The 21758-nt window shown below is 39.6% G+C and overlaps 1 protein-coding gene across 10 annotated transcripts in view; it reads left to right on the top strand.

Moving 5' to 3' along the window:
* myo9aa (myosin IXAa) overlaps positions 1–21758 on the top strand; it is a 99888-nt gene that overhangs the window by 31703 nt on the left and 46427 nt on the right. For all 10 annotated transcript variants that reach the window (XM_029457666.1, XM_029457692.1, XM_029457656.1 and 7 more), the window contains 2 exons: positions 20592–20686; positions 20784–20846. In XM_029457666.1, coding sequence (XP_029313526.1) covers positions 20592–20686; positions 20784–20846 — 158 coding nt within the window. The remainder of the gene's footprint in view (positions 1–20591; positions 20687–20783; positions 20847–21758) is intronic.

The raw sequence follows: 21758 nt of genomic DNA, 5'->3' as shown, positions 1-21758 counted from the left end.
TTCATTAATATTATATTGGTCGATTGACAGAAAAATTATCTGCAACTACTTTGATAATCAAATAATTGTTTGTCATTTTCCCAGCAAAATAATAAAACATTGTCTGGTTCCAGCTTCTCACATGAGAGGATTTTCTGTTTTTCTTCATCACGATTGTAAACGCAACATATTTAGGTTTTGGACTTTTGGTCGCAGAAAATAAGAAACGTGATGCACATTCTTTGACGTTGCATACACTATGATGATTATAAAAATAATCGTTAGTTACAGCCCCAGCTCTGTGCAGATATACTTTAACGGCAGAACTTTATGGCCAAACAGTAACATTTCTTACATGATGTATAAGCTTCTCTGTTTTATCTCTCATTACACTTTTTGAGCCAACTAGTTGGCAACAGATGTCTGCAGCAGCCCGACAATGTGCCTGTTTGTGTCCCCTCACAAGCACTTTATTTATGCTGGGGTACGCCAGAGTTTGCAGGTGCCTCGTCAGCAGAACACTCACACTCACACTCACGCACTGTCAGACTTGACCAGCTGCCCCACTTCCCTGACTACACCTGCACCAGTGTGTCATAATGAGACGGACAGAAATGTCTTTATTCTGTGTGACGTAAAGTTCAATCACAGTGGACAAGCTCTTTTCTTTGTCGTCTTAAAACTAAATTACTGTGGGGAACATCTGTGTCGTTAATGCCTTCAGCTGTGGCTGTTCATATCTGATGTCTTTCTAACTTAAAGTCTCACTAGTTTATATTCATTCACATATAGTTGATTACTTGATAAGTTGTTAACAGAAAACGAATCGGCAACTATTTTAATAATCGATTCACCTTTTATTCATTTGTCTTAGTAAAAATGCCACATTTAATAAGTTCCAGCTTCTCAAATGTGAAATATTTTCTATATCTTTGTCATCAGTAATTACACTGAATAAGTTTTGGTTTTGGACTGTCGGTTGGACACAAGAAAACTATAAAATATGTACATTTTGAAGTGAATTCTGTTCTGTTCTCTCTCTCTCTCTCTCTCTCTCTCTCTCTCTCTCTCTCTCTCTCTCTCTCTCTCTCTCTCTCTCTCTCTCTCTCTCTCTCTCTCTCTCTCTCTGTCCTCCCTTCTGTTGCTGTGACTTTGTTCATCTGCAGCTGGCCACATGTTGCCTTCCCCCTGTCGTCCTTCCTTAGAAACTCTCCTCTGAATCTGTGAAAGAGCGGATGTTTGGGACTTGTTTTAAAAACCCTCCCCTCAGCTCTCTCCTGTAGGAGTGGCAACAACAGAAAGAGCAAAAACTGTCCACAAAGTCTTCTTTTGATGCTGTTTTACAGAAACGGTCTCAAATTCAGACATTTTCAAATTCAGGAAAAGATCTGAAGTAAAGTTTTTGATTATTTATATATGTAATCTATGTCTTCTAAAGCCCCAAAGGTAATTATAAAAAACCTTTAGACTCTGACAACAGTTACAATCTGAAGCCTCTTCTCGCCCTCCTTCAGAGCTCAGTCTGTTCCCCCAGCAGATTTTCCATCCTCATGATTTTGAGTATCAATAAACTCTGTTACATAAATGCGTAAAGCACGCTCTCCACTCCTCACTCAAGTTACATAAATCCTCACAGGTGACCTCTCTGCTGCTGCTGCTGCTGCTGGTGCTAGTGTGTGTGTGGGTGTGGGGGGGGGGTGTGTGTGTGTGTGTGTAAGTGGTCATCTTGTGCTTCCCAGATGTGCAGTAATAAAGCAGAGTGTGAAACGAGCACACATCTGGAAGAGAGCAGAAGACATGAGGGATGTCACCCCCGGAGCAAGAAGTCGCTCATGGAAAAATCATTCCAGCCAGGCCACGTGCTGCTCTGTATATTTTCCGGTAGTTTGTCTTGGATTTGTTGGTGCCAAGTTGAGGGAAGTTAGATTACAGGTGGTCATCTCTTCCCGAGATGGATGTTTTAGCGAAGATAACGTTTGGCTTCTCACTGGCCCATCCCAGTGAGAAGTGGCTAAGAATACATCTTTGTGCTCTGTTGCCTGTTGTAGTGTGAATGACTCATTAACTGTCCTGAACACGGACTCTGAAGAGGCGTTGTGGTGCGTTTTAGTAAGTGTGGAGATGTTTTTTCCTTCTATCATAAAACAGCCAGGGACTTCAAGACATCACCGCTTATGCCCAATAAACACTGACTTCAGGGTTCAATCATTAAAGGACCATGTCAGGATTATGTTCTACATACGGCGCCATTTCCCTTTGATGTTAACTCATCATAATGTAAATAATGTTAAACCTTCTCAGGCTCTTTGAGGTCTCCATTCAGATAAGGTAAAACTCTCCCCCTAAATGTTTTAAAACTTATATTTAAGTGTTCCCAGGCCGATCAGCTGTAATATGAGCGCACAAATTTATTACACACATTTTAAACTATATTCCTGTTTGAATTGTCTGTTTTGATAATCTTTTCTTTTCAAACTTTGAGATTATGGATAACGTCCACGTCACTGACTCATAGTGACAACTCGTCATGGACACAACGTTGCACCTCTTGTGACTGGAAACACACACACGCGCACAGAAACTGATGAATGGGAACACACACACACACACACTAACAGACTGGTTCAGACTGTCAGAAGCGTCGTATTAAGTGGCTAACGGACCTTCACCTGGCTAATAAAAGGGCTTTAACATGATGGTGATCTCTTCAATTGCCTTTCTCTTTCAATTTTCTTCTTGTCAATAGCAGAAATCATGAAATGGACAAACGTTCACACAGCGTTTTTGACAGAGTGCAACGATGGATCAATGTTTAGATGATCTTGTGCTCCTCTAGCATGTAAGTCAGTGAGAGACGACCCATGTCGATTGCAGCAGTCCAAATGTTACATGAAATCCACAGTTTCACACTTTTCCACTGATCGCAAGTTGCTGGTGGTAACGCACCAACACAAGAAGAAAACTGGCAGCCGATGGGAACAAAGTTTCAAAATATTAAAGTGTTTTACTTTGCAACTGTTTTATGAGGGAGGAAATGAATTCAACATGCTTGTTCAGCCTCAAGACACTGAATGCAAACTTGACTGTTTGTTTACAAGAAAACTCAACAGTGTACCTTCAGAGTACGACTCTGTGATGAGTGCAGTGTAGTCTGACTATCCGGATGTAGAATAAGCATAAGCTATCGGCCGCATATTTCAGCCGGCAGTCTCCTCCCCTTCCGCTCTTGCATGTGGCTGTTTTGCAAGGGCACCGTCGCTGCATCCTATGCTTGGCGCTGCCCAAGACGATTGTGATTGGTTTAAAGAAATTCAAACAAGCCAGAGTGTTTTCCCCCTATACTGGAGCCAGATCTTTATCCAGCAACAACTGACGCAGTGCTGTGGAGATAGGTCTGGCTATGTGAGACTAAGTGCAGTAATGTCATTTGCCAGTAGCTTACTTCGCACTACATTGAAGTGAGCTGAGGTCAAAGAATGGGACAAGCCAGTTTTGGATTGGATTAGATAATCAACCACTTAATTCCAGGCAATGTATAACATAGCAATTTCCTGTTCGTCTTATTTAGGTTTTTGTGACTCTTTAACTGCGTCTGATAAAAATGTATTTTTGTGTGTGACTTAGTTAGTTTAACACATCTGTGTGTATTGTACGTATATTCTAGGACTAGCACCGGATTGGACAGAGCGCCAATGTTTGTCTCTCAGGTCTAACTAATTGGATTGACCTCCTTTCTCCTCGGACCACGTGTCTTAGCTTTAGTGTATTGATTGTGCTAAGTCACTCCCCTCACCTGCCTGCATTGTTTTGCCTCAGTGTTAGCCTAGCGCTGGTCAGCTAATGCTCGACATGGCCTCCATATGGGCGTGTCGCTGATGAGACCACCTGTTCCGACTTTGCTCCAGCATGGCTCACTGTGTGGACGCCAGAGCTTTACGAACATGACCTTACACGCGCACGCACACGCACAGATTCCTCTGTCAGCTGAAGTTAGAGGTTAACTGGAGCTTATATACCTTACTGTATGCATGTATAGTATTTTTCATAACAAGAGAGGGCTTTCTACACTGATATTACCTAAACTGTATTCAATACAGCTTGCAGTCAGTTTGATGAGCTGCACTTCTTTAAAGCAGTTCATCAGGTAAATACTTGGGGATACAAGGGGAATGTATATGTAAACCTGCGTGTGAAGGACAGAAGAATATAATGATGCGATACAGTTGAAAAAGGAAAGAGAACAATGACAAACCATCTTGGTTTAGCTCTGAACCTCTAAATTTAGTGAGTTTTTAAATCTGAAGATTAAATGCCAAAATAAGCCATTAAAACACTTTGTAAACCGATTTTGTTATCTGAAAAACACATTGTCATGAAGCCAAACGTGGCTGTTTTGGGTCCAATCGATATTTTTAATAAAATTGTGAAAGGGGATCGCTCGTTTTGATGAGGTTAGAGAGAATTATGACCTAAATATGCAGCGCCCTTTGGCTTTATGGAGCTCTATAGTGACTTTCTGCTCATTGTTTAACTGTCCGGCTTAAAACTTTACTTTTTTGGTTCACTCTCGCCGCTCGTGTCTCAGAGTGACGCTTTCAGCAGGCCGCTGTTTTCAGTGGAAAAGTTCTAAAAACTCACTACACTACCTGCTCAGCACCAAACCGTAGACAGACACAGTTAGCAGCTAACTGGTGAACATTATGGAGCATTTAGTTAATAAAGACACATTTCCCTCAGCCCAACAACAGAGCTAAAAGGATAGTGAATATTTGACTTACATTCTTCAAATGGACAGAAACAGGACTCCAAATGAACGATAATGTTGCTCTGTAACTACTGGATGTGTAAAAGAAGAAACTGTTTGCTAACAACTTACACATAATACAGTAAATACAGTTTATTTCTAAAGTCCATTTAAACACAGCTTAAGTTGACTAAAGAACATCAAAATGAAAAGTAGAAGATAGAAAAAACACGACAAACATACCAACGACAACAATAAACCGCGATATACAAATGCAGAATTATAGACATGCTAACAGATTGAAGTGTGCCAAAAAGGGCAGTCACTAAAAACATGTCTTTAGCCTAGGTTTAAAAACGGAGATGGAGGGAGCACATCTGATATCTAATGGCAACTTGTTTCACAGTTGCGGAGCAGCAACTCCAAAGGCACCCATTGGTTTTTAGTCGTGATTGGGGGACATAAAGGGGAGATGTGTCGGCGGGTCGCTCATAGTGATGCAGTTACACAGAATTATCACCTGAATCTGCTTCAGTTTCAGCTCGTTGTTTAGCTTATGAACTTAAAAGGTGACGCTAGGCCAATGCTGTGTTCACAATTTGTTTCTGCTGCCGCCAGGTGGCCAAAAAAAGTAGTTAATGCACGTTTAAGTTTGGAAAAATGTACAAATCACAACACAAATGAGGCAAATACAGCCGTTATCACGGAATCACAGTTTCATTCCAAGGTCTGTCTCCTGCTTTAGCCTCACAGCTGTTGCTCTCTGGTATTCCTCGATGAACAGATAAATGTATGATCTCCATTACAGAGTGCACAGGCAGCTAAAACTCAAACAGTGCTGACAGTGTCCGGTACACAGCTCGGATTTACCGATAGAAAGTTTCTAGGTGTAGTGATACTCGACAGCAAGCCAAGACCTCAAAGGCAAATATTTACAAACCTATCTTGACACATTTAATAGTAGCTGTCAACCTCAAATAAATACATTTTAGAGCTAACATGAATATATTTGAAGATGTAGTAAGATCGTATGGAAGATGACAGATTAGGAATGTTACCGGACCGGATGCTTTCATCTGTCAAGTCTGCTCATGTTTTGTAACTTTAAAACCTACTGTGACCTCTCAGCCGTGTGAAATATACTTTACATGCCTTTTACATAAACACCGGGATCATAAATATGCATAACAACCCAAACCTGTTTTGAGGATCATGTTTGTTCCTAATTTCCCACATAACTTCAGCAGAACCGGTTCTACTATCATAACATGTAATCGATCCTTCTCATGTTTCACTTGTGCTGTAATCACCCTGCGTGCATTCAGCTCGCTGTGATAACTTGAGAAACTGGGAAAGCTGAGGCCCAGCCCAGCAGTGACTGATCTGTAATAACAATTAGCAACAGCTTTGCACTGTTAGTGCGAGGAGACTGTTGAGATTATAAATACTTGAAGTGAGTGAGGTTTATGTTTCTGTGGCTGAGTAATCCTCTCTGACCTACAGTGTAATGCCTGTAGCCATTTTTATATCGTCAGTACGCAGTTTTTACCATGTGAGTTTTTATCAGTGTTTCCACTGTTTAATATTCAGATTCATCATTGAAAAGGACACTGGGGTTATGTTACCGCCCATAACTGCAGTGTGAGAAAGGAAAACATGTTTACCTTTTTGTGACCCATTTCAAGAACATGTAATTCAACTAGTTTCTGATGCACAGGAATCATTTAGTCTATAACACTTCAGAAAACAGTGGACAGTTTCCTAAAGCCCAAGGTAATGTCATTTAAATCGATTGCTTCTCTCCAACAAAACTAAAACTAAGCTTAAAAATATTAAGTTTGAACCTAAAACCATTAGTTGATTAATCAACCAATTAATTGGCAACTATCTTGATAATTGATTAATTGTTTAAGTAAAAAGACCAAACATTACCCAGTTTAAGATGCTTTTCTTTGTCTAATGTGAGAATACATTTAAGATTTTTGGGGTTTGAAGTGTTCTTTGTACAAAACAAGACATTTGAAGTCGCCGCTTTTGATCATTTTCACTATTTGACTATCTGATATGTTAACAATTAATCAAGAAAATAAATCTATAATTAAAATAGAGTTGCAGTGCCAATGAAGTTTTCTGTCGAATAAAGGTTTGGTAACATTACACGCATGCAGCCATGAAAAAGGACACGCTGTCGATATTGTAAAGTAAAGTGATCACAAACTATAAACATTGTTTGGGATTGCTGCTCCAGTCTGTTGGTATTTAATGGTACAAAATATAGCGATGAAGCACGCTTTTTCAATTCCAAACAGAGTGTCATCAGTGTTTCCGCTGCACGAACGAGCACAGTTGAAGTTGAACAAAGGTGGACTCTGTCCTGTGAGAACACCAGAGTCGGCTGGAGATTGCAGCGAAAACAGGAAACGCATGCCAGAATTTGTCCATCGTTTGGCCTTTTAATAGAAAATAATTGCAAATGAAGCGAATATTGTTGCTCTATCTATAAGACAAAGAAAAGCAGCAAATAGTTACAAGCGTGAAGCTGGCCTGGAACGAGGGAATTTTTGGCATTTCTACTTGAGAAATGACGATTAATGGATGACTAATCGATTAATTGACTTATCGTTTTCAGCTCTTTCACTCTTAGAGTAAGAAAGAAGCAAGTCATAAAGGACTGGACTGTACTGTGTGAGAACACTTTAGGTATTCAGTTATAGTTGGACACAACAGTTTTCTAGTTCTCTTTCTGTCCTGACTTTCCTTTTGTCTGAACACTGAATTGGGACGTGACTCTATGTTTCCACCCCGGACTCCCCCTCACTGTTACATTCCAGTTGACTGTATGGTGGCCAGATTTGGGAAGCTTCTCTCTGCGCCTCCCGCATTTCCGCTCTTTCTGCTGATGTCTGGACGGTTTTTGCTTGTCTCGATTTACATTAAACGAGCGAGTGTTGAGAGGAACTTTTATTTCTCTGTAGCTGCATGCAGCTAAGACCCCAATCTTGCACATAATATAATGATATATGTCATAATTTCCTGAGTGGTTTATGTAGGATTTCTCAAAACAGGCGTTGATGCTCACAGACGGACAATTCTTTGCTCACTTTGCAGTATGTTGAGCTGCTATAACTGCTGATGTACCTGTACTCGTACAGATACTCACGTGCACACAGTCAGAATTCAAAGCTGGATTAAGGTTTCTGAAATCTGTCACCACTTCATAAATCCACCCTGTGATCCCTCATGGCACACCTCCACACTCGCCAAGAGACGCACACAAATCACACAACTATGTGTGTGCAGCACAAAGCGTCGGAGGTTTTATATGGGGATGCCTCTTCTTTGAAACCTACAATTGTCCTGAGTTATCTCGTTCAACCTCTCCTGCAGTCAATTCTTGATTTATGTTTGTGCTCAGCTGTGCATTTCACTTCGTCTGTGTTGGAAACCAGAGAATAAACTTCACTAACGTTTGGTCACACTCCTGACGTGGAACAAATACGTCCGAGACAGTTTGCAGTTGAAAAGAGTTCAGGCTTAAGTCTAGAAAAGGGAATGTTTTTTTTAATACGACACGATAAGTTTGCTCATACTGTGAAGTTAGTAAGAGTAAGTTAAGTACATTTACTTAAGTACTATACTTTGGTACAAGCCTGGGGTACTTGTACTTGACTGTTTCTATTTCATGCAGCTTTATATGTCCATGTTTTAGAGGATAAGATTTTTACTCCACTACAATTATTTCAGAGCTGTAGTTTCATTTAATTACATTTATTTATAAGGACAGCGCACATCGACATTTTGTAAATGCTCAGCAGTTTTAAACTGCAGTCCTTTGGTGAGATGTTTTGAAACCATTAAGGTACTTTTGAGATAAAGACTTTACATAGAAAACTTATAAGAAGCTAATATGCCTTGTTAAAAGTTAAACCAGTCGTTCCCAACCTTTCTGGTTTGTGACCTCTTACCAAAAATACAGTGTCTGGTTGAGGCTCCTTTTCATGTTTCAGACATCTGTGAGCTGTTAGCAGTTACACTAAAGAGACGTTTCCTAAACCTCGCACAAGTTTCATGTCAATAACTGTGAGTTATCTAATATTCCACAAAAAAGGCCAAAAAATACATTTAAAATTTGTGTAGCAGGATTTAGTTATTTCTTCTTTCCTACCCCATTAATCATCTCACGTCTCCTCAGATTTATCTTGTGACCCTTTTGGAGGAGTCTAACCCATACCTGCCAACATTGGAATTTCAAAATAAGGGTCATTCTCTGGCGGACTCCGCCCATACCTTAACAGCTCTGAGCCACCCAGCCCCTACCCATATCATGTAAACGTAAACACATAAGGGACGGGTATATACATTCAGGAAATACATGTTTATCTAAAGTATGTATTTTTGAAGGGTTAAAAATACGGGATAATTACGGGGAAATATTTAAGCGGGAGGACAGCGGGATAAACCGAAGGGTTGACAGGTATGTTCTAACCCTTAGGTTGGGAACCACAGGGCTAAACTATGTTTACTGTGAAACTATCTCCACCTCAACTACAACTGCTTACCTAATTGTTGCATCAGTAATAACAACAATCTAATAAAAATAAAAGCTAATAATATTTCATTTGATTGCTAAGTACTATTACTTTTGATACTTGGGTATATTTAGCAGATGATACTTCAGTAGGATTTTGAATGAAGTACTTTTACTTGTAATGGAGCATTTTTCATGTACTTCTTCCACCACTGTTATTAAAAGAAGTAAGAGGTGGTAGATCTTCCCTCTGAAGCTGCAGCAGGTTATAAGCAACTCGCTGGCACTGAGAAATTGCATATTGACACAGGCTTCTGGAGTGAGTGGGTTTAGTGTTTGCTCTTAAAGATAGGCCTGTTTTCCTAATGGCTGAGTACATTTACTCAGTGCTTGTCAAACACATCCTATACAGGGAGGCAAATTGACTCGGGTCACTCGGTCATCGTCAAAGCACAGCGCCGACTGGAATGCCACCAAATCTGCTCCGACACTGACTACTTTGATTTTCTCTGTTTTTTAACAAAGCGAGTTGAGTGTAATTTAGTGCAACTTTGAATCATTAGTACTTGTGTATTTCTTTTTGTGAGACTTAACATGTACATTTCAGAGGAATAGCATTATAATGTACATTTAATGATGTGAAGAAATCAAACATGGTGACCAGGAACGAACACTCGTGTGACAGTGACTCACTCACTGATGTAATTCATCCTCTTTCTTAGTCCACAGCCACACTTGAGTGTGACTCGACATGATCCCCACCCAGCTATTAAAATAAACATTTTGAGTGTGGAGGGCATGCATGTGTGAGAGTGGCATGTAAAGGGATTTCACTGTGGAAGTTATTACATCATCAGAGTGTGTAGGCTTGTAAATGTTGGTGCTAGCCAATAAAATCTATTTTAATACCACATAGTCACCGTGTTAATCAAAACTGACAAGAAAAATCTCCCCTCCCTTGTTGTTTTCTCTTTGCGGCGTGAAATATCAACACAGACATCATATTTAACGTGTAAACACACCCTTTTCTTCTTTGTTGGTGTGTCTTGTTGAGCTAAATCGATTATCAGATATTAGTTAGCTGTTTTTTTTAAGCAGAAATGCAAAGAATTATCTTGTTGAAGCTTCTCAAACATAAGAGATGTATGTGGTGTGAAGGTCAGAAGCTTCTCCAGCTGCCTCGATGATCATTCAGCATGACGGCATTAGCACTTCTGTTTCTAACTGGGTTCATGGAGTAGTTGGTCCTTATTCATGACTAAGCAGATCATATTATCAAATATGTGAGTATTGTCCAATTAACAATCAGTCAAACATTGTAGTTACCAGTGAGTGTGTACTAAACCTTTAGAGTTTTCACAGCAGCGTCAGATTTTGAGTTATCGATGAAGGCAGCCACACCCATGTCTGCAGTGCTGGCAGAGATTCAAGCCGTGTGTGTGTGTGTGTATGTGTGTGTGTGTGTGTGACTGTCTGTGTGTCTGTGTGTCTGTGTAACTGTGTGTGGCAGGCACTCAGCTCAGGTTAGCCTCTGGGTTAAGTCGATGCCAGCTTGAGAAGATGAGCACATTTGTTATATTTATAATATCTCTATACATCTTGTTCTGGGGGTTTTGTGATCATGTTGTCATATTAATATAAAATAAGCCAGAGAGGGAATTCAGATGTTGCGGCAGAAACAAATGCAGATTAATAGAGAAAAGCGAAACATAATGTATATCAAATTAAAAAATAAACTATACGAGAGAAATTAAACTCAGAATTACAAGACAAACGGTGCACAATAAGTACCTGAGGCCAGTGTTGCTCTTAGACTAACAGTGCAGCACCGTCTCAAGTGAAGTGACCATAATATTATGGTCTAACAAGGACTTAAAATAAACTACTAGTGTACTTATGTTTTTTAAATGCGCCCTAACAATAAGGGCTGCAACTAAGGCTTCTTTTCATTATTGATTAATCTGCAGGTTACTTTCTAGAGAAGTCGATGATTGTGTTTTCTATGAAATGTCAGACAATAGAGAAAATGGCCATAATAATTTCCCACATCTTCAAATGTCTTGTTTTGTCTAACCAACAGACTCAAAGATATTCAGTTTACTATTTTAAGACAAAATAAACCAGCAAAACCTTTTTGAAAACTGGAACTTCGTAACATTTTTACTTAAACAAACTCCTAAAATAATCTTAAATTGTGGTTTCTGTTCCAAATGTGTATCACAGCTCCCCTTGAAATCTTCATGTGGCTCAATATTGTTGTGGGTGAGCTGGTCAGTTTGATATTTGACGCAACAATCAGGTCTTGTGTCTCTATATGTTGGTGGAGTGACTCACAGCTCGAGCCTGTGGGCCGAGTGGAAGGAATGGCAGCATTTCATGACTATCAGCCATCAGATCCTCCTTCTGTTTCGGTAAATACCAAAAGAACTGCAGAGAGCTGATCTGATAAAGACACAGAAGCTCACTTGAATCAGTGTTCACGTTTAATTGCAGTAACAAATTACTGTGAAATATGGTAATACACTATCACAAAGAAGAAGAATTATTTGTGTAAGAGTAGCTGCAGATCCAGGCCTTTTCAGTGATATTAATGCCAAGTAAAAGCCGGTATTTGTGCGCACATATAACATATAACATATTACATTTTCTCACTTTTCCTCATTCGGCTCTCCTCTTTTTTTCTTTTGTATTATCACTGATGAGTTTGGGAAACCCTTTTCTACGTTCTTTTGTGGATTCCTGAACTACATACCGCATCCAGAGATTAAATGTGAAGCTCAGATACTGCGTACAGGACAAAGCACGTACGATAAAGCCTCAATTATTATCAAACCGTTCATGTACAGATAGAATAAATTTACATTCCTTTACAAACTATTTCTTCTTCTTTTCACTTCCTTTCTGTCTCTGCCTCTCGTTTGACTCATCTTATGGAAACACTGCACTATTGTTTTGACCCGGTAACGTTGATGCTGAAACAAGAACCGGGTCTTGTTTGTTCGGCTCCTTTTTCTTTAGGTTTTGAGAAAAGTGTGGATCTTACGTCTTTGGACCACATTAACTTCTTTCTCACACTTATAAAACCGAGCACTCTTATGTAACACTGGGTCAAAAGTTCAGCCGAGGAAAAGTTTTGTTTGTTTGAAATTGTCACATGGCAGAAATTGCAGGAATAATGAGGTGAATGACTGAAGAACAGAGCACACTCTGTGCGCCAGTGTGAGAAATGACATTGCGTCAAAGGCATCTTGACAATGTTTGAAATAAATCCTGTAAGGCAGCTGTGCTTTACAGAAAAGGAAGGGGCCTTGGCTACAAATAGTCACACAGCAAAGGACAGTAAGTGCAGTCATCTGGTGACACTCAGGAACAATGTGGCTTAACTTCTTTTTGGAAGTATGCAGAAAGGCTGACCTGCCATCATAATGTTAGGACTTTCTTTTTAATATAATGGCCGACAGTTGTTGAGCCTTTTTGGTCTGCACTGAAGCTTGAAGATATTTCTCAAAGAAGTTGCAGGTGCAGGATCTGCCTTCTCAACTGCTTTGAGTCTAATCTTTGAGTCTTGTTATTATTTATTAACATCGGTTTTGTTTTTTAAGAAGTTCTTATAATGTGATCTTATCAGTGTTCTTGTATATTGAAATAAAGACCTATTTTTATTGTCTGTGTTGCTCTTTTTATGTTTCACTGATGTGTGCAACCAATTGACCTTTGGGAAAAATAAAGTTATTAATGACCATAGTCCAAAACCAAAAGGTATTAAACCTGTTGTCATGGAGACCTTTAAAAACCACCTTGTTTTCAGAAAGGTCAGATTAAGTGAATATTTTTCACTTTGATTGATAAAGATCGAGTAAATCGATAATCGAATCACAGATGAAGCCATTTTTATTTTCATTTTATTACCTATCTGTCTAATTTGCTCATCTTCTTAGGGTGCAAACACAAACATCTATGTATCAACTTTTATTGTCCGAGGATCCTGAGCTTTCAGTTTCCAGTTTTGTCTAAATGTCACCTCCCTGCTTGTGGCCACACGTACAGCTGAGCCCAGTCATCAACCTCTCTAATTTTAGCTGTGTTTTACAGAGCACACGCACACGCACACACACACGCACACACACGCACACACACGCTTTTGATTCTGTTTGAATTGTATCTCTGCTGTTGTCGAGTGTTTTGTACGCACTTTCAGTGCCGATGGGAACTTCAAAACAAGAAGGTCTAACCTTCAATTTAGCTGAGCCTCATATCTCCCCAGTGCTCCGGCATACAAACAATCCAGACTGAGTTAGACTGGAAAGAAGCAATAAGAGAGTTGAGTATGTGAATGTCTCTTTGATAAATCTTTGACAGACAGACATGATTTTTGAGACATGATCTTTAGTACACTTTGCTGCCATGTACACCAATAACCCTTTGCAAGACTGAGAGTGAAAAGACAGAAACGTTTACCTGCCACAGCAACAACAGGTGTGGATTTCTTAAAATATATTCAATCCAGTTTGATTAGTCAAACAAGAAATATGATTTAATAACTATTATAATTGTTCTTTTCCTATTACATTTTGGAAACCTTCGTTCAGTTCAGTGATTAGTCAAAACTGTAAATGAATGAGTAAAACTGCACAATACGGGCGGGCTCTAAATATGTATATATTTTCACACTTTTTTGAAAAGATTGAAAGGCTGTTAAGCACTTTGAAACTGCCACATGTATGTCTTGTGCAATATAGAAACATTTGCTGTGTCTAATAGAAGCTATTCATATAACTGACATTAACGTGCAGCAGAAACGGCAGCTTTGTTAAGCTTCATATCTATCAATGATTACTAAAACCAGTTGATTATTTCCACTGCACTTTGTGTAGTTAGTCATCCATGTGCATCGATAGGTTTGAAATGGCATAAAATGAATAATGCTGTTATTGTTTTCAATAAGCTGATCTGAGGCGTACGTCTCAATCTCTTCCTGTTTAGTGTGCAGTGAACCTTTCTATTATGTTTGTTCTGCTTGTTCTGTTCTCGGTTCCTGTTGATCACTCCACCATAGAGATACTGTAATCTCATGTGTGTTTTGAAGGATTTCACCCTCTAACTACTAAAAGGTTTAATAAGTCATGATTTAAAGATGTTTTAGTTACAGTACCAGTGATATCTGCTGCAGTCTGTTGGTCAGATGGTATCTGTGATGTGTGAGAGAAAGTGAGGGGGAGAGAGTGAAATCAGGAAACACAAATAAAGCAGGGATCAGATGCCAGAGGGAGGCAGTCACAGGAAGTTGACCACACACACACGCACACAACATTTTTATTGCAGATTAAGAATGACTGGGCAGCGCAGACTCACTTGCTGCCACCCACCAACAGTGCAGGGAGTCTTTGGCCAAATCACCAGTCCTTCAGTCCTGATCTGACTGACTGCCATTTAGGACGATTTGCTGTGGATGATGAACAGTGATGCAACATTCCTCTCATTGCTGCCTATTGTTGCTACATGGACGTTCAGAGTTATGTTTTCAGTTAGTGTTTCAGTACGGATTGAGAACAGTTTTCTACCCCCGGGTTTATAAATTCTTTGCAAAATCCATAAAACAAACGAGGACTAAGGTTCCTGTGTTCCTGGAAAGTGCTCTATTTGCTTTCCGTGTTCTCGACTCTTTAGTCGGGTCAAGTCAAGTTTATTTATAGAGCGCATTTAAAAATAACAAACTTTGACCAAAGTGCTTTACAAAGAGATTAAATAAAAGACAGGAATGAATAAGAGAATAGAAGCAAATTAATGAAAGCATAGAATATCTTGACGATATCGTCGCACAACAGTGTTGCACAAATGTCTTCATGATGAAAATGAAGAGGCTAAAGATAAGAGATGTGTGTTTAGACGGGAGGGGGAGCTTTAACATGGTGGACAATCTATTCCCCAGCTTAGGACCAAACACTGAAAATATAAGTGTTTTTGTTAGAATTGTGTCTGGTACTCAACATTACGTAGTTCCTAGCAGTAATTACTGCAAATAGTAACATCTCTTTAGGCTTTCTTAAGATACGACTCTCTTATGTCTGTCTTTACCTTTCAGATAAGTATCAGTCAACATGGGAAATGGATTTATTCCGTTTTGTACATGGTCTACATAATTTCCTTTGCTTATATCGTCTTACTTTTCAAACACAGGACAATGGAAAAGAGAGCGGTCCTCTTTCAGGATTCATTCACACGGGTCTGCCATTTGTGGAATAGCATGGGAAATGAATTCACTAATTTTGAGGTTTTTGATGAAAGTTTGCTTCTGTCTGAGGGGCTTTTGTAACTTAGGAATGTGGCTTTCCCCCCCTCTCATCTTCTCTGACTCTGAGAGGTTTAGGTTATATGAGAGATGTCTCTGATAGCTGAGGAGTACTGGAGATCTGTGATTATTTTTCTATTACGCCTGGCTTTCATCTCCATCCCTGTGACTGATGTTCACTTCCTTCTTCCAAACTCAGGAGCACTTTCTGATTGAGCCAAATACTTTAGTCAGCCATTGGCCTGATCAAAAGGCCACTGCTTTTTCTCATTAGGTTGTTCTTGTTTTCGTTCTCTCTGTTGGTCTCTCTGTCACACACATACACACATAGCTGTAGTCCAGTGATTCACAAACCTTTTTAAGGAATCGTTTGGCATTATGAGAAAAGAAAACCATTCTCATATCTGTCTGGTAAATATAATGCTTAGTTTAGCATAAGCACTGTAAACGGGGAAACGACTAACCTGTAAAGATGCTTTTCTCATTTTAACTTGATATTTTACATGGTATTATGACATATTTTCTTGTTATTTTAGCATACCTAATAACTCAATTTCATTTAATTCAAGAATTGTTCCTGTTACAACAACATATCACCTTTGATATGTCTCTGTCAACTTTACCTTTGTTACACAAAACAAACATATCTCGTTACAAGAAACATTTCTTGTTGTAATGACGGACAAACAACAGTTTGAATGTGTTATGTGATATATGTTATAACATGATTATTTGGTAAAGAAATTTTGATAATTTGTTAGGATCCGGTCGATGCAGCAATGCATCACAAAAATGGCTGTTTTTCATGGTTTGCTTAAGTTTTCGGTCATGAGATGTACGTGGGCCAAAGTTTTAGCCTGTTTATTTCTTTCTTCTTCAGGCTGTAGTGTGAGACATTTCAACTTTTGATACAGAGTGTATGTTCTTACGTGTGTGTGTGTGTGTGTGTGTGTGTGCGTGTGTGTGTGCGTGTGTGTGTGTGTGTGTGTGTGTGTGTGTGTGTGTGTGTGTGCACACACAGAAATATGCAGTGTAAACGGTAGTGACTACAGTTTTATTAAAAGTTGAAGCTGAAATTCTCTTGGACACAACGGTACAACGGTTGTCAAAAACCTGAAACATACAAGCCCTGAGGTTTATGGCACTTCATTCAAGCGTGAAGCCTCTCACCAGAGTTGCACGACCAGTCAAGCTTAACGTCTATATTGCTAATTTCATTGGACCATCAGATCGGCGCCCAGGGGTGTTTGAGGCAGAGTGGCGATGAGTTTACTGAGAATGAAGGAAAACAGCTTTTCTGAAGAGAGGATCTAGTGCTGTGTTAATAAAAAGCTTGATATTTTAAACCAAGCTTACAAAAAATGGCTGAATCACAAAAAGAAGTTCACATATGTTCATTCCTCCTATTTTATGGAGGAGAAAAGCCTCTTCAATTTTTTGGTTAAACCTGCAAGCATCCTACCTCAAACACTGTTTGACAGAAGCAGCCACTGCCTGAACCCACATCCCACTGTGCTTTAACTCGTCTGTGAACCATGACTGCACACCCCCCTGTGATTAAACAACCACCGTGACCACAGTCCACTCTGGTCAGCACGACCCTAGGTGTGAGATTACAAGGGGCTTGGTCACGAATTAGCATCTGGAGAAGGTTATCTGCCCACACACGCTGTGACATAACCATGAAACATGTTGGGCCGACTCACTTGCCTTTTCACTCCATTGTTGACATCCTGTCCTCTATACTGTGGTGGATGAGTCAGTCTGGTAACAGGCTCTAAAAAGGATGTGAATCTACGGAGGTCAAATGAGCAACCACTGAATCACACAGATGCTCCGTAGCTACTGTGAGGAAAGGAATGCAAAACATTTGGTGGCAATTTCCTAAATCAATTTGCAGTCAGAAGAATGCTGTTTTTTATATCTCATGGCTCATTTCACTTAAGTGACTTTGAAATTCAGACAAAGCATTTCTCTGTGCAGTTTGGGACCATGCCGTCACATGACCTCTAAACACACCCCAGCATGGAAATGTGTTTGTAACCCCCCCCCCCCCCCCCCCCCCCCCCAAGCAATAGATGACATACAGAAAGATAAATCCCTTTTGTGAGTTAAATCAAGCAACTTTTTGTCTTCACTTTGTATCTGAGCGCCGAGCGTGACCCCTTCATCCGTTTGAAACACTCCCTGCAGACTCGAGACAAGACAACAGTATGTTTTCCTGTTTTCACTCTCCTCTCCTCAAGTAGCTGCTAATGAAGTGATACACATGTGATTAAAAGCCACGTGTATGTGCTCCACACTGCATGAGTCAGAGCATACGAAGGCAGATAAAGACCTAATTATCTCACTACAGACAGAAGCATTAATAGAATCTGAACTGATTGCCTCTGTGTGAGGCAGCGCTGGACGTCTAATTGATTTCCCAGAAAAGAAACTTCCGTTTCATTTCGCAATTCCCCTGTTAGAGATATATGACCCTGTACGTTATGTGTTCCTCATGCAAACATAAACCTTTTGGCAAAACTAGTGATGTACTCATCTTGTTCTACGTCACAAACTTGTAAGAGTTCACTTTTATAAGCCTTCTTCAACAAGCTTTCTGCATCTTCTGCAGTGGTTCAACTAATTTAAAGAAATCAAAATCAGTATAAAAGATGAATCCTGCCTTCAACTACCGGTACAACTCCCAAGGTGCTAACGGTGGGAGAAAGCTTAAGATGGCAGTGTTGAAAAAAAAACCCCAATCTACATATTAAATCAATTTTATTTTAAATTTTGTGTCAAGTTTGGAGGAAATATGGCGTTGTGTTTTGTAACCAACTGCACCGACAAAGTGTTTTAAATGTGTTACTGCTGTGGCTGGCATCTTCTCCATAGCAATGGAAGCAGAGGCTTGGGACAGTCCAATGTTTCTGTGTTAAATAACATTTAGGAAATAACTTAAAGAAAGAGATGAAATGGGAAATAAAGAATGGGAGGATACACTCCCACTTAGAAACTATAATCCATTTAGGACATAACATCTGGCAGGGCTCTGGTAGTACATCAGATACAGAGGTAGGGGCCGACTATCTGAGGATCTTAAACTGGAATGAAAGAACTTGATCACGATTGGGATTGATCACCACCCTGAGTATCAGAAATAGTATCAGGAGAGACTTTCCTGCAAGATGAAATCCATCGGAAAGTGATCTAAATAAAAGTTTTCCCACAGCGCCCGCAGTATTCAACACAACTGTACAGTTGGTGACATGAGGATCAACAGAGTGCTATTACTTATGAAAACATCACATCAGCCTTGTGGCATCCTCCTACAGAAAGTACTTCTCTGAACGACTTTGACCGAGCCTGTAGACGCATTACGCCCAGAACACACTGGCACCGTCTCAAGTCTGTCATTGGTCTGCCTTTGGCCCGGGTCTGTGGTCTGGAGCCAAGAATAATGTTTTTGACCTGCTGGAGTGACTGAAGTGGTGTGAATCATGTCTGTACAAACAGTTTTAGCTCTGCTATCCCTTTCAGTCTTTGTCATCATTCAAGGGGAAATTAAATCCACCCTCAGATACTCTTCCACTTTTCATGTTAGAAATCCTCTTTACCTAAACGTGCCCTGTCTACTGAGCTTCACGGTGGGGACTTAGGTTTCCTAGAATATCTAGTTCTAGTTCAGTGTCCTCATGACAGCAGGCTCTTTCTAGTCCCTTATGTCCATTTATTTACATTTAACACAATTATATGTTTTTCTTGCATGTTGGTAAGAAACTCCATCCCCTGGGCCCCCCAGAGGTCAGATATGACATATCACCCCTTCTGTTGTGTTTTATTACCGTTGATATGGAGAAAGCCAAGTGTCGAAAGAATACAAACTGTCGGCTGTAAAAATGTCTTCCTTAACTATGCATCTTTTTTTACACAGACCAGGTGGACGAATACACGGTGCCTGAATATAAATCAGCTCTCAGTATTTTAGATTTTCCACATCCTGCTTCCTGTTAACATAACAAAACATGTTTAATGTCAAGCAAACACTGAAAGGTCTAAAATCTGACTCGTCTGACCCGAGTTCCTCAACATGTCTGCGAGCAGGTTGTTGTTATGAGTGCTTGCTTTTTATTGGCTGTCCATTTATGAATTGATTTTAAAACCCACATTTCTGGATATATAATGATATCCTCTCTGTTCCTCTGTTTGACCATGTGTGGTCTTTCTTTGTCCAGACAACAAAGTTAAATATGTTTTTTCCACAGGATCTGTTTAGTGATTTGTTCAGCTCCGTGAGTCGTAACTGAAGGGCGAGCTCATTACTTTGTGTTTTTGAATGCTTCTTGACTACTTGCAGTTTCAGCTGCAAATTTGCGTACTAGGATTAGTCTGAAGCCCTACAACGTAGACTATTAGCTTGGCATTAGCATGGTTGTATGTTAGTAAGTGGCGTTGGTGAAAGGTAGGGTCAGAGAGGGGTGTTTCCCATTCCACAGACGCAGGTCTCGGGGCTTCTCTAAGTGATTCACTGAGGAATTTGTTTACTTGTGGTGAAGCTACAAATAACTGCAGGGTTTGTGTAGGGCGAAAAACGACTTCCCCTCCAGGCAGCCATACAACATAAACAGAGCTGCGAGGGGAAATACTGGACCGTGTTATTAAAGCACAACCACTACACATGTTCCACACGGCCACATGGATCCCATTACTTACTGAGGAGCTTTTTTTTTTTTCCATCAGGCCTGCTGGCTCCAGCTCCTTCATCCCCACTCTGGCAATTTGTCTGACTCTGACTTGAATAGATCCTAAAACCATGTTATTAATGTGTCTCGGACTGATGCAGTTTATAACTATGTAAGAGGAAAAGCTTTCTCCACGCCGTCCAGACTGATAGTGTTTTAAGACAATGTTCGGCACTGGGCCAAAGTCTCTGTGAGCTTGACCCACAAACAAATGATCCACACCTAAAGTGGACCTCCAATGTCTGACGCCAACCTGTGTGTAAGATATGTAATACGTGGCCCATGTATTATGTGTTACCATATCCTCCTTTCTTTCCCCTTCAGGCATTTGGGAACGCAAAGACGGCTCACAATAACAACTCAAGTCGCTTTGGCAAGTTCATTCAGGTGAACTACCAGGAGAGCGGGACTGTAAGAGGGTAAGGAACCAGAGACGAATGCTTTTCATGTTCTTAAAACATTTTTTTTTTTAAATAGTTTTAAAGTTAATGATTTTAATGTATTAACTTTTTTCAGAGCATATGTGGAGAAATACTTGCTGGAGAAGTCGAGGCTGGTCTATCAGGAGCACAATGAGCGGTGAGCACTGAGAAAAGCACATTATAATCATAATCTTAGAATTCTGAAACGACTGAAGTTCTGAAGTGACTGCTTCAGGTCTGAGCAATGACATTTAAATAAGTGCTGCAACAAAGATGTTGAGGTAAATAGATACTAAGAATATAAAGACAAATATTTTTAACACTCAACTTCCTCAAAACTTTACTTATCAAGATTCACACTGCTGCTCTTGAGTATGCATTGATCTAACATGATCTATGTACTGGTTGTGTGAAATTAAGTTTCACTGTGTGTATTTCAGTAATAATAATAATAATAAACCGACCAGTGGTGGAAGAAGTACTCAGATCTCTTACTTACCTAAAAGTTGCAATACCAAAAGTAAAAATACTCAAATCTTACTTAAGTAAAAGTACATGAGCATCAACATATATTCAAAGTACAAACAGTAAAAGTACTCATTATTCAGGTTCATTCTCAGAATAAAATTATATTATTGGATTGTAGGTATTGATGCATTAATGTGTTCATCACTTTAATGTTGCAACTGGTAAAAGTGGGGCAAATTCCAACTTCTTTATATACTGGGGGGTAGCTTAATCCAAAATAATGCATCATCATAATTTATGAGTTGATTGTATGATTTTATTAATAATCTGAATCTTCAAAGTAGTTAGTTACATTCCATCACTGTATTATACTTATATCAACACTGTTGTAAATATGGACAATGACTAAGGTCTCAAATATGGACAATATGTCCACAAACTTGGTTGTTTCAACCTTGTATGTTGAATTAATCTTACGTGATATTTGAAGTGCACTTAAAACTGTATTCACTTACTAAGAATAAATGGTGCTATCACCAATTATGAAATAAATGGAGTGTGAATTTTGGCAACCCAATAAAAGTACATCTGAGGGAATTCA

Source organism: Cottoperca gobio, chromosome 3, assembly GCF_900634415.1.
Source record: "Cottoperca gobio chromosome 3, fCotGob3.1, whole genome shotgun sequence".
In the NCBI taxonomy this organism is placed as follows: Eukaryota; Metazoa; Chordata; class Actinopteri; order Perciformes; family Bovichtidae; genus Cottoperca; species Cottoperca gobio.
This window is presented reverse-complemented; position numbering and strand designations above follow the sequence as displayed.